Source organism: Taudactylus pleione, unplaced genomic scaffold (assembly GCF_031769625.1).
Source record: "Taudactylus pleione unplaced genomic scaffold, aTauple2 ptg000041l, whole genome shotgun sequence".
NCBI lineage: Eukaryota > Metazoa > Chordata > Amphibia > Anura > Myobatrachidae > Taudactylus > Taudactylus pleione.
The window spans coordinates 69,232,706-69,246,649 of NW_028284443.1; the positions used below are offsets into that span (position 1 = coordinate 69,232,706).

At 41.8% G+C, this 13,944-nt stretch overlaps 1 protein-coding gene across 11 annotated transcripts in view; it reads left to right on the forward strand.

Annotated features, from left to right (window-relative positions):
* Positions 1-13,944, forward strand: part of MYCBP2 (MYC binding protein 2) — a 339,358-nt gene that overhangs the window by 231,328 nt on the left and 94,086 nt on the right. For 10 of the 11 annotated variants that reach the window (XM_088459230.1, XM_088459176.1, XM_088459189.1 and 7 more), the window contains 4 exons: positions 5,322-5,437; positions 7,343-7,440; positions 9,399-9,515; positions 10,197-10,337. In XM_088459230.1, the coding sequence (XP_088315356.1) occupies positions 5,322-5,437; positions 7,343-7,440; positions 9,399-9,515; positions 10,197-10,337 (472 nt within the window). The remainder of the gene's footprint in view (positions 1-5,321; positions 5,438-7,342; positions 7,441-9,398; positions 9,516-10,196; positions 10,338-13,944) is intronic. The other variant, XM_088459222.1, reaches the window with a different exon arrangement.

A 13,944-nucleotide genomic window follows, 5' to 3' on the forward strand; every position in this document is an offset into this window, starting at 1 on the left:
TTACAGTGCACACGCGCGCGCACACTGATAGCCGGGATTTTAGGGAAGGGCGCGTCATGCATAATAGCCACGCCATCTGTACCACTACCTGCCGCTGGTTAAAGGTGCAGTGCAGACCAGCGCCTGAAGAGCGCGGCTGCCTCCTAACTCCTGCAACAGGGTTAATTAGCGTGGGTATCCTACGCGACTCCCTCCTTCTCCCACGCTGGGAGTGCTGCTAGCACAAAAGTAGAGAGAGGAGTATAGGGCTGGCTACAAATAAGTATCAGCGCAGGGCTCGGATCTCTCCACGGCTCTTGCTGTGTGGAGTTTGTATGTTCTCCCGGTGCAGGCAGCACTGTCTTTGCTTAGGCTGGTTTTAAAAAATTAGCAACGCTCCTCATCTAGATCTCAGGAGGAGATGCCGCAGATGCCGCGTCCCGCAGCTCCTGGCTGGGCTGAGCAGGCTTCCTTGTTAGCTATAACATAGGGCTAATAGCCTTACGTTATACCAGCACAATGCGGCTCCCCGATGCAGTGCTGTATGACCATCACACTCCTGTCACAGCAGGACAGCATCACCGCTTTATACTATTAAGGGGGCTAGCAGCGCTGTGCTAACTGGAGTGTAGCAGTTTGCACACGTACAGCGCGGTATTCATGTACAAACAGCGCCCCCTGTTTCCCTTTTAAGGACTGTAGTTACTACTGCACACAAGCATGATAGCTCAGTGCACTACCTGCAGCAGGGAGTGCTTTAGCGTGGGTCTCTTACGCCTACCACACTGGGAGTGCTTCAGCGCAAAAGGTAGGGGAGGCCCTGTCCTTGTATGACAGGAGTTTAGTGCTAGCTACAGTGCATAGCTGGTTGCTAGCTGTATGGGAACTAGCCCAATTCCCTTTTGCACCATAACACCACGTTAGACGGTTCTGAAAGAGGCCAGTTCAGTCGATGCATCACAGCTAGAAGCGAGGGGTTGACGAGACAGTCCCGCCAATGCAGCGCCGCTTGGCAGGCTTCCCTTTGTTCTATAACAAAGGGCGCCTAGCTTAATCTAATGGCTTGGTATCTCAGCCTGTGAAGTATCATAGCCTCATGGTGTACTAGCTCTACTGTTCTGGTGCTGCTGCCAGAACTTATGGTTATAGCATACCCTTCACCCAGGGTTAGCACATTTTGGCGTCCCATCCCCAGGCTTATGCCTCACATGGGCTCGCCTTAAAGAGGGGCAGTATCTTCCCATGCATATATGTGGCAGCACATATACTACATTACTACATATACTACATTATAGGCTGGTCTTAAAACCTTTCACCAGCTTTCTGTGCTTACCTTAGAAGGTATGCATATGTGCATCTATTTATTTCTCATGTGTTCCCTTCGGCAGCACATACAGGAAGAGGTTAATAACGTGGCATTGCTGCCTCACAGCACTGAGGTGGTCTTTTTGATTCCCACTTCGAAAAATGGGTTAATCTGGCGCTAAAATGGCTCACCTGCTAAGGCGAGTACACCTGTAACAGAAGGGTCCCAGGATTGAAACCAGTCTGGGACAGCACGCAGCTAACATACCCTGCCCCTGCGCAGTAGCAGAGTGACGGCCACACGCGGTACATGAGCAGTTCCCCTGCGTGGGGGTAAGCCACGTGTATGGTATGTATATGTGTGTGTGTATATATATGTAATATGTATATTGTATTTTATACTAGCCCTGCAGTAGAACATATACATGCTGGAGTGAATTTTGTCCTTGGGCTCAGTTCCTTCCATGGCTTTAATTTTTGCTCATGTTCTAATTTTACAATATTATTGTCACCTACTAAATTTGTATGTAGGTATGCATATGCATATGTGGATATCGCTTCTTATCCTTACCATAAGAGCAGGGGTAGGATCTGTTGTTGTCAGTTTTATGTCTGATACCTAGCATATTGATAGAAGGCTGCGATTGGAGGCTGGACTCCTGATGCGGTAGATGGTACAATAACTCCGCTTAACACGATCTCTCCCGGGGGATTGGGTTGTGTGTATATACATGTATATGTGTAGGAGGCCTATACTTCCACAAGCATTAGGTTACCTATAATACCACGCATGGGAAGCCGCCAGGGATTACCAGAAGCTGTAGGCTATATCCATACATATTATATGGTGGCTCTATAATCTAAAGTCATGTGCTGCAGCTTACATAGTGATAGTCACAATTCCCTAAGGCATTGCTTCTAGTATGGACCCTAGCCATGTCACATGTATATAAGGATATATACTTATATAGCTCGGTTCATGTTAGTCTATATCTATGGCGCCCCGTTTCGGGGGACCTATTATCATTACAGTGATGCACTTGGTAGCAAACTGGTAAGACGCCCATTCCTTGTATGTATATTTCCTAATAATTGGGAAACAAAAACCTGTTTTCTGTTTAACCCTACTGGGGTTATCACTACTGCTATCTCCCTTCTTTGCTTGGGATAACTAACGAGTTCTATGTCTAAGTACAGGTACCCTTCTCAGTATCGATTCCGATACTCCATATTATTGTCGTATATCTCAATAGAATGAGTCTAAAGGGCCCTTAGGTACAATTCATATCTTGAAGGCCAAGGGCCACCTACCGATTTAGGCAGGGACAGACCTGGGTTATATTAGATTGGTGGGCATAATACACATTGTAAATATTTATGTAAGGATACTTAAACTAGCAGACCGTTTTTGGGGTATAAGTATAATCTACAGATACACGTCTCTAATGGAACAGGCTCAGGTATAGAGTCCTGTTTTACGACCTTCTTGTCTCCACTAACATTCTGCTAGTTTCCACAGTATTTTCTACTGCACATCTCCAGACTGAAGTACGTGCTGTAGGGCATTGGTCTTAGCCCACTGAAGCTACTCTCTATTCCTAATGTGGCGGGTTGCTTTGCGATACAACAGGTCAGTGACATTCTACATTTCGGGCCAGAGGGCTTCTGGTCGCTCACAGGTGAGAGCTTACCCACTAATGCCTCGGTAGAGGCTCCTATTTCATGTAAACTGACATACATAGAGTTCTTCTCCCTTACTGCCTCCTAGCAGCCATCCCCTCTTTTAATCAGTTGGCTCTACACTTTAGAATTTTCCTGGAGTGTGGGTGCATAGTTACAACATTGAGAACCAATTCTACTAGAATCTGTTGGCGTTATGGACCAAAGCACATCTCTGGTGCTATTGCACATATTTACATAGAAGTGTGACAGTCACTATGTTCCACTCAGGGGGCCTGGTGGGTTTCCTGTTCAGTAGCTGTTGATATTTTATCATACTGACAGGTACCTGACTGGTATCTTCCCGGTTTTTCTCATGCTATGTTCAGGCCAGCAGTTACTACTGCCTATGCACTTCCATCATGTTGGAAGTTGTCCGTTGTTTTCTCTTTAGCGTCAGGGTTTCAGTTGCTGGTTTATTCCTGTTCTCAGAATGGGTTGTACTGCGGTCTGACCCTCTGAAAGGTATTGTAATCTCAATCCTCTCGAAGCCGCCTCATGCCCAGGGTGATCTCCACTCGTTGGAGATTTCTATGGTCTCATCCTTCCGCTGGTTAACAACTTTGTAGTACTTGGACTTCCAGAAGGGTTAAGGGCGACTGTGCGGCCTTGACTTTTACCTCCCTGTATACTCTTTGTGAGGAGTCTGTGGACTCTCTGTTTTTGTAGATTGGTATCGTTATACTTCTATCTATATGAGTTATGTCCAGCAGTGCTGGTATTCTGCTATCTGCAAAATGTGGCAGCTTCCTGTTTCCGACTCTGGTACGGTTTCCTCGAGGTTTCTTCTCGGGTTACTGCCCTTCTCCTATGGATTCGGGTAGGAGTTCTCTGCTCCCAACAGTCTGGCTTGGTCTGTTTTCAGCTGAGTTTACAGTGTTCTGATGCTTCTCATCTGAGGGTGTTTTCTTGCTAGCCGCTTATTCCATTCGATTACTGTACGTTGTGGTATTCTGTGTCTGTTCCGCACGGAGTTCTGGTTGTCTACTGGCTCACGACACTTGATTCTCAGCTCTTGCCTTCCGTTGAACCTCCGGTTCTATGCGGTCCCGGTTCGGTTGCCCGAAGGGTCGGCATGTTCTCCGCGCTTCCCACCCGGGAGGTTGGCTTTGGGACGTCCCCACTGTCTTGAACTCCAGTGTCCCCTAGTGGATGAAGGAGAAAACAGGATTTTGGTACTTACCGATAAATCCCTTTCTCCGATTCCACAGGGGACACTGGACGCCCGCCCGGCGCGGCGTACCTGCCTGTTGTGGGTCTTTATATAGTTGTGTGACTGCATGTGTTCCCTGCAGTGGTTTCCTCTGTTCTCCTTCAGTCGGTATTGTTCCGTTCTGTGGTCTTCTCCTTCTCCTCGTTTTCCTGTTGTCCTCCGTCTCCTCTCGGGCTCAGTTCTTAAACTGGGGCTGATGGGGCATAGAGGGGGAGGAGCCAATCACACTTCTAAATTATTTAAAGTGCCAGGCTCTACTCTACCACCGTCTATAGCCCACTGTCTTGAACTCCAGTGTCCCCTGTGGAATCGGAGAAAGGGATTTATCGGTAAGTACCAAAATCCTGTTTTTCAAATAGAGGAGCCACACCAACTGCTATTGATGATTGGCAGAATTTGTGGTGACAGTTGGCGTTGCTCCCCTATTGGAATATTGGACTGCACTGCAGCCCCGCCTCTGGAGTTGCCACGCCCCTTTACACCAGAGGCATAAAAAAACTAAGTTAAGATTGTAGCAAATGAAAATATCGGTCTACCTGAGCGAAACCAGGTACATCAGCTAGTATCATATAAAACTCGTGTGGCTTTTTATTGTTAGTAAAATGTATCCAGACTTGGTAACCAATGTTCATAATTGGTTTATTAAGAATAAGGATAGATAAAGTATTATTAAATTTCTACTAATACATTGAAGAGCTCTCAGTACTGATTAGAGTAGAATTTATTTAATGCCCTAGTGATTTTATGTTTTTCTAATATAGTGGCTACCTTTATTTGTGATGTGTTGCCAAAACCACTTTGTTAGCACTCATTGGTGTATATATACTAAAGTGCAGGTGTTTAGAAGTGTAGATGTTGCTCATAGCAACCATTACCTTCTAGAAGGTGCTTGATAAATGTTAATAGCTAGAATCTGATTGGTTGCTATGGGCATCATCTCCACTTCTAAAAACCTGCACTTTAGTATATATACCCCAGTGTTTCATACAATTCTGTTCTCCGTTACCTCACCATCTCAGATTATTTAGATTGGTTAAAATAATCCCATCAGTAGCAGAAAAAATGAAATTCATGTAGTCTCCATTATTTGTTATCTTACTTTTAGGCCAAGTGAAAACATGTTAATAAGAGTCAACAACGATGGCACTTACTGTGCAAACTGGACTCCTGGAGCTGTTGGACTTTACACAATACACGTCACCATAGATGGAATAGAAATAGGTACAGAATATATATAATTCTATATATTTTTTTTAGATTATATTATCTGAAACCACTTGATGACACCTTGTAGATTATCTTGACATACTACTCCTCACCAATACACACTCCTCTCCTTTGTATACCCCATCGGTACGACCATCAACCAAATCTCATTCCACACTAATGTTTGCATAACCATCTCTGACAAAAAAATTTAAAGTGACAAACGTTTAAAATGTCTTGTGGTAGTGTGATAATATTGCACTACTTACAATGACTAACTTACCTTTCCCTTTCATCTTTTTGGGAGACACTGGAACCAAAAGGTATAAAGTAGGTAGGAATTGTGCACAAATTTTGAAATCGTTTTAGGAGTAGGATCCTCTTATATTATGTTGCCTAGGTAAGTGTTAGGTTTCTTGCATTTAATTCTGGTGGCACAGGACTGGCAAGGAAGGTTATGGCATACATATATATTAAAGATTGCAGCAGGCCAGGCATGACATCTTCCTCTTAAGGTGCATATCCACTACACGAGTGTAGAACGACTCTACGATTACAACCTCCTAATCGTTCATCATACTGTGCAGTGGGTATTGTGCCCACACTGAACGATGTGTCAGACACCCTCCCTCATCTCCGAACATGCACAACCTGTCGATTTCAGCAGGTTGGCCTGCATGTTCAGGCGATGACAGATGCCAACAACGACCAGCGGGTGCGCGCATCGCTGGTCGTTGCCGGCATATTCACTGCACGATTAATGAACGATAACGATGTCGCAATTGTTCATTTTTATCGTGTAGTGGATATGCGCCTTAAGATGAGATCTGTTTAGTCAGGGACCATTTCTACATCAAGGTTTAGCGCATCTTTAGTAGCTGTTGAAGGCATTTTTTTTTTTTAACTTATAGGTATTTGTGACAGTGTTGTCGAGACCATACTCAAGGCTGCAAAGCCATGTTCAATCTTTATGCTGTCCTCCAATCTGAACCTAGTTTTAACAGCTGTGTAACATCCTCCTTTTGAACGGTTGAATTTGATGGAGCTACAGTTTTTTTCATGGAAAAATGTTCTATACAGTGCCTACAGTATGTGCTTGGTGGCTCTGACATGTAGGTATCCTTCTCATTTTTCATGAAGAAAGAGATGCTGTTTAAGATGAACCTCCTATCAGTCTGGGGTGGTATCCAGTTTCCACTTAAATCAGAATATTGTGATGCTGGCTTTAAGTTGTGGTCAGTCTTTGGAAGAGGAGGGTTTCCTTCTCTTACTGGATCTTGATAGGGCTATTTTAATAGAGTATTGGAAAACTGGTTCCCCTTTTGGCTTCTGATTTCTACATTTGAGGAGCTATTGCTAGAAAGGGCACATTCTATCAGATCAGTGAGTGCCTCCTTGGAGGTAAAGTACAGAGCCTCGACTGAGCAGTTATGTCATTCAGCCACCATGTCCTTTGTCCATACATTTGCTAAGTTTCTCATTTTCTATGCTTTTGTACCTATTTTTATTAATTTACTCAGTGTAATGTTGTCATAGGATGTTGCTTTTCCTTTCTTCCTCTCGTTTCTTTTCTCTGTTCTGTGAGGCTTCATTAGGATAATAACTGGCCTCCCTGTATTCTAGGTGCCATAAAGGGAGAGGAGTTCAGGCTTTGTGTAGAATTTCTTATAGTGGCCACACTTCTGGCTGTGCCTCTGTACCTCAAAGTTCCAGTGCTCCGTCCATCCCACCCCATCCCATCCCACAATGATTTCAGGGAACAAGATGTAATGTAAACATAAAAATACTGGGTTTTCTCTGATTCTATCATTTGAAACTTTATATATTTGACCCATTGTTTGTTTATGTAACGTATAAGGTAGCGATTAGGTTGATTAAAGTCTCCACTTCTGTTTTATGATTTATTTTATGTTTATATAGATGCTGGTTTAGAAGTCAAGGTAAAGGACCCACCTAAAGGGATGATACCCCCTGGGACTCAGTTAGTAAAACAAAAAGCAGAGCCTCAACCCAATAAGGTTAGTGTATATATTTCTTTTTTTTACATTTGTACAATATTTAAATATTTTTTTCTTTACATTTTATGACATCCAAAGCTTTTTATTCTAATTAAAATATGTTCCATTTTGGTCGCTAACTTGGGATGTTTCTACACACAGAATATTTCAGATACCCTTCCCTGCCTTTATCAGACTTGCAATCCTAGTATTTGATTTGCAGGGCAAATGAAGACATTGTTACTTATCCAAGGTCATAAGCAGACATGAGTTGATTCCAAAGAAAATCTTGTTATACACACCGCACACTTACAATACCCACGTATGCTCTGTTAAATTCTGATATACTCACTGTGGGTATGTTGTAAAATTTCCACATCTGTCTTGGAGAAAATTAAAAGGAAGCATGTGCGGAAAATATTTTCAAGGGGAGCAAAGAGACTATCCATTTATAAATTTTTTTAATTATTCATTATTTTATTCTTTTGTGTAAAACTTTTCTGGTCTGTCCTTCAGTGGAGTTAGGAGATAGACAAACTGGAAGTATTTTAAAATATAGGAAACTTGTTGGGACAAGATCATATTAATGTAACCATGCAATAAAAACTCTAAATAAAGTAGCTGGCTTTAAAGGTTTCTATATTTCCATTTGTAAAATTCACTGGACTTTCACATGGGATTTATTCGCTATTGAGAAGACGCTTGTATGGAAAGTGGTATGCTTTTACATCACCATCATCATCGTTTGTATGTAAGGCACCACTTTTCTATAAAGTCAGAATAGCAATTTGTACAAAACACAAGATCAGAACAAGTACATGCAAATATACTTGTATAAAGACGTATACATAAAACAGGAGAAAGGGCCCTGCTTGTGAGCTTCCTGCCTAGATAGAGAGGATGACACTTAGACCATAAGAGTTAGTTGGACTCTGAGCGAATAGTGTCTGGTGTGAGAGTACAGTATCATAAGCTAAAGTGAAAAGGGTGGACTTTGACAGGATGCTTTAAAGAGTGAAATTTGAGCTGGAGTCCAGTCAGGCAGTTTAGAGAGTTAATTGAGAAAGAGGCAGAGGAAGTCTTGCAGGTGGCAGTGGTTGTGTTTATTGTAGGAGTGGGCCAGAGGCACCTAGATCTAAAAAGAGAGAGGTCCTGGTTCTGAGTCGCACGCAATGGCAATATTCGCACAAATGGTCAATGTTTTTGAACTACGCATTAGGTAGCTATAAAGTTGCACCGCACTTGCGTCCCCCTGTGTATGTGCGCTGAGTCTCAGTAGAGAATGAGACGCACGGTCTCAGAAGTGTATTGGGTGTTCCTGGGCAGTGACTAGGAGATGCAATGTCTTGATAGGTGTACTATGGGAGTGTCGCATAACTGGTTGAAAACTCAATCTTCATCGCTAAAATTGGAGACCATACTTTGACAGAATCTGCACCTAACACGACGTGTTTTAGAATCTGCACCAACAGGATTTTTGTGTCTAATAGACACACTTGTACACCAGGGGAAAGGCGTGGCTATGGATACAGAAGCCTCAGAGAGTGTTTTATGATGAGCGAAGTGTTGTGCGGAAGGAAAGCGTTGTTGAAGGTTGAGTGTGAGTAGCTTCCGCGGACTACTGGAGATAATGGGGAAGTCGGTGCAGGGTTTTTCTAAAAGGACTATCCGTTTTGTAACAGCATTAGGACAGATTGTAAATGGGAAAGCTATGTAGCAGGAGGTTGCAGTAATCAAGATTGGCTATAATGAGAGAATGGATAAGGGTTTTGGTAACGTGAGTTTCAAATCTTAATTTTAAATTTATATTTATTTTTTACAGATTTTGCATGTTTCGGGAAACTAGCAACAACCTGTACCCTTTTTCCTAACCATTTCACACTAATGTTTGGCCTTGTGATAATTTCAGTCTTTGTTTTTCTTGTGATCGGGAGCTTACGTTAGGTTTTCTTTTCCTTCTGTCTACTTCTGCTTCATAGGTTCGCAAATTTGTGGCCAAGGACAGTGCAGGGCTCCGTATTCGTAGCCACCCCTCCCTTCAAAGTGAGCAGATAGGCATAGTGAAAGTCAATGGAACCATCGCTTTTGTTGATGAGGTAATTCCTTAGACATCTAAGGACATTTAATTTTCATCCCTGTCCTAGCTGATTACATAATCATCCATTTGATTTATTTAATCAGCACAGATAAGCGTATTTAATGTGTAAATACTTCTTGTTTTTCTGTGTAACAATGCTATCACAATATTTAGTATGAAAGAATTATTTGTTCTCAAGTGGGGAGGGGTCTACATATTTAGTTTCCAAGATCTAAGACACATCACTGGGTCACTGTAACTGAATACTCATGATTAAATCTAGAGTAGACAAATGTATTTCCAGATAAAACATTGTATAGTATGACATATTTTCTATTCTTGTAGGTTATAATGCTGTTTTATTTTGCAAATAAAATGGTTTTGTCCTTTCTAGGAGTGTATGCCTATTCTAGTGTTCCCCTGACTGTAGACACTTGGTTCTGCTTGCTGCTTTGTCCTGACCTGTTGCACCTTACACCTACTTAAATAGTACCCCCTGCCATATCCACATACCCGCACATAACTTTTATCACTGCCTCCTGCCTTCACCTGTAATATTGCATTACAAGTTGTATTTTAATACCCACAGTTGGGCATCAGGCCTTACCAGTGATTTGTAGAATGGGTGATTTATGCCTTTCTAGCACAGAAGCCGTTACAGGAGAGCATGGCTCGTTATTGTTGCTTGTTTCCCATCTAGATCCACAATGATGATGGGGTGTGGCTAAGACTGAATGATGAGACAATAAAGAAGTATGTTCCTAACATGAATGGTTACAATGAAGCTTGGTGCCTGTCATTTAATCAGCATCTTGGCAAGAGTCTGCTGGCACCTGTTGATGTAAGTACAAGGCACCCCTTATCAGAGAGGTACTAATGTTTACATTGCAGGTGTAATCTCATAATACATGGCTATAGCACACTTTCTGACTACTTATTTCACTTTGTATCTAAGAATAGATTACCTATATACATGTATTTTGAGTGATGCACAGATATCCATTTTATTGAAACCTGTTCCTGCCTTGAAGATAATATTCCGACATATGATCCAATCATTGAATTAAAAACTATGAGTTATAATTCTTGCTTTTCACTCAACTGCACATGTACATGAGTATAAGGCTGCATATTTCTTCCTTTTATGTTGTTATATTGTCTTGTGCATCTATATTTCTAAAGGCCATAGGGTTCACTCACTAAGTTTAGGAGCAACATTTACACTGAAGTATAGCAACATTCAGCAATTGGCTTTATCTAGTGCCCATACCCACTGGCCTCTTTAAAAGTGGTTTCATGTGTTATTGCATAGAAATGGCCATTGTTCATAGTGTTTCCATGCCCATCTGGGTTTTTATTGGCCTTACATTGCTGTCATTTTTTTATAGATTTTCTTTTTAGTGGTTGCAGCATGTTTTCAAAATGTTTATCAAATGCGCTTCATATGTATTTTATTAGTCAGAAATTTCAAGTAAATGTGACTAATTGGTTTCTGTGCTATACTGTGCAAATGTTCAACTAAAATATAAAGAGTGCAAGTAGTTGAGCTGTAGATTGCATGAGCAGATATTGTATACAGACCATTTCTGCAAGTGTCCCTATTAGGGAGGGAGGAAGTGGCACCACAGTGGGGGTCTCACAGTACCTGCTCTTGTTAAGCATGAACATTTATATTTAAAGATCTTCTGAAAATGTGCCACAATTTATAGTTATAATAAAATGGTAGCACCAAGCTGATTGGTTTGGACAACTTCTCCACCTGTCCTTTTTAAAAGGTTTGATGCATCTCCTCCTTCACCTTATTTTGAGTGTGAAAATATTTTTTTTTATTTATATCAGTACAGAAATTTGAATTATACCAACTGCAATGTTTTGTAGAACGTTATGAGGAATACATTTCTTGTTTTTCCTTTGAACTGCTGTTCTATTTTTAGAGTACACTATTCAAATGATAAGAGATCATTAATACATATGGTGGATTTGTTTATTACAAATAAGAAGGGGTTGATACCAATATCTTCCTGGTGCGGCTATTACTTTCTGTAGGGGAATTATTGACTTTAATAAGAACCCTAAACATTTGAGTAATTGTTAGTCTTTGGGGGTTTAGAAAGCGTGGCGCTGTTTGTCATATGCTAGTTCATCATGTGGATAGATGAAAATATTGACTGTCAGTAGCATTTCGCTTTAAAATGTTATTTGGTCTTCAAAGCAGCAGTACAGGTTCAGTTTGATGGATATAACAGACCAGCAGCCTGACTATATCTACTGTAGTCAAGACTACTAGCTAGTAATGCAAAACAAGGCTTGCCAAGCACAGTGATTTCTTCAATTCTAGATTCAGCAAATGGCACAACACAGTAATGCCAAATGTAATCTGTGGCTGTAAGTTACTTTTGGGTCATTCCATGTGATTCGCATAACATTTCATGTTAATTTTTAGAATTTAAATGCACCGCACACAAAAATGAAGCTGAAATTCAACATTTTAAAAATATGACAATAATTTATGGGGTAGTTAGTCATAATGATTGCTTAGAAGGAGAAAAAAATTTAGTTACATTTTATAGTTTATATTTGTGACTGTTACAGAATGGATATAGGAACTGAGGGGACTTGTATATTTATTTAAAACTGCTCTCCTAATTATTTTTACAATATGATTGTTATACTATACTCTTAGAAGACCCTAAACTTATGATTGACACACAAAAAAAACTGAATGTTAACCAAACTATACTTAAAATCAGTTTGGACATGCGGCTCATGTTACATACGAATGTGACTCATGTTACATTTCTGTCCCCAGTCATAGGGCTCTGATACATATTGCTCAAACCTGTGGAATATATGTGAATTAATCAATGTAGACCTGTTTATCTTCCTGATTAACTGTGAACATGTATAAATTATTTCATCTGGTGATGATGGCCATTTCCAGTTGCTGCCAGTTTGCTCCATTGTGCTCACTAAGGGCCTGATTCAGACCCGCTCGCAAGCGGGTAGATGGTGGCCCAGTGCGTACATGCAGCGTGCGAGCCCCATAGTGAGTGAGAAATCAATCGCTCAGGGGCTCGCAACAAAACGGGGCGGCTGTTGATGTTGATCGACAGCTCGCCCCGTTTTGTAGGTGAGGAGGGGGACTGGCGTTCCTTCTCTCGTGATGCCAGTAGTGGACTTCCTGTTCTATTAGAACAGGAAGTCCACTCGGGCTTGCAAGACCGGAGACCCTATCACAGGGTCTTCTCGCATACTCGATGGTCACGATAATCGCGACCATCTCCTGCCTGCTCGCACAAGCTGTCGGTGGGCACCCACAGCTTTGCGAGCGGACAGGAAAAAAAAAAATTCCTCCCCGCCCTGATTCAGTGCGTGCACTCGCAAATAGCGAGCGCCTCTGAATCAGGTATTCACCATCGCTGATGTCCTTGATATCACCTGGGTAACTCTTTTTAATCATATTCAACTACATCATCTGAAGTCACTGTGACATTAAGTTCATCAGTAGAAAGAAAATGCCGTGATACAATTTCATTTTCATGTAATGTGATCTATATTTCATGGAATTGACCAATTTCATGCAATATTTGATTTTCAGTTTGATTCATATTCTGATTTTTTTTTTTTTTTTGGTGGGGGGGAGGCCTTTGTAGTAAAAGCCTGGGGATTCATTCCTTTTTTTTTTTTTTTGTTTACTTTACAGGGTACCTAGTATGTAATTAATAATACAGACTGAGTAAAACCAAGTATAAAAAACTTGGTACTCTCACTTGGACTTTCCACTTATGCCTTAAGCTGCATACACACACAACGATTTTGTTACCAACGATTTTATGAACGATTAGAACTCAGACAATTGAGCGATAACGATGTAGTTATAGTTAAATCGTTCAAAAAATTGTTACGTGTGTATGCACCTTATGTCATTATTTTAAATAAATTTTGGCGCAGGCTGAAGATCTTGTTATACCGATCTCATGATCACTTAGAGCCAATGGCTGAAAGCTGGCAGGCTTCCTGTAGTTTGATGTCACAGAAAATATCTCCAGAACACAGTGAGCATGCTCCTGCCTTTGCATGGGATGTTCATAGTCTATTACCTGCCCAGAAGATGACCACTTTCATGCAGAGGTGTATACAGCTGCAACACACACAGTGATCGCGGTGAGCGCCAAAATTTGTGGGTCCCAGGGACCCACCACTTTAAAAAAATGGGGTCCTGCCTGACCATTTCTGGGTCCCATCATAATTTATGCTTTAGAGCTCCCCATATGCCTCAGACCTCCCCACATGCCACCACACATCCCCACATGCCCCTAAAATGCAGTTCCCCCAGGAGAGGTCCCCCTGTGCAGTTCCCCCAGGAGAGGTCCCCCTGTGCAGTTCCCCCAGGAGAGGTCCCCCTGTGCAGTTCCCCCAGGAGAGGTCCCCCTGTGCAGTTCCCCCAG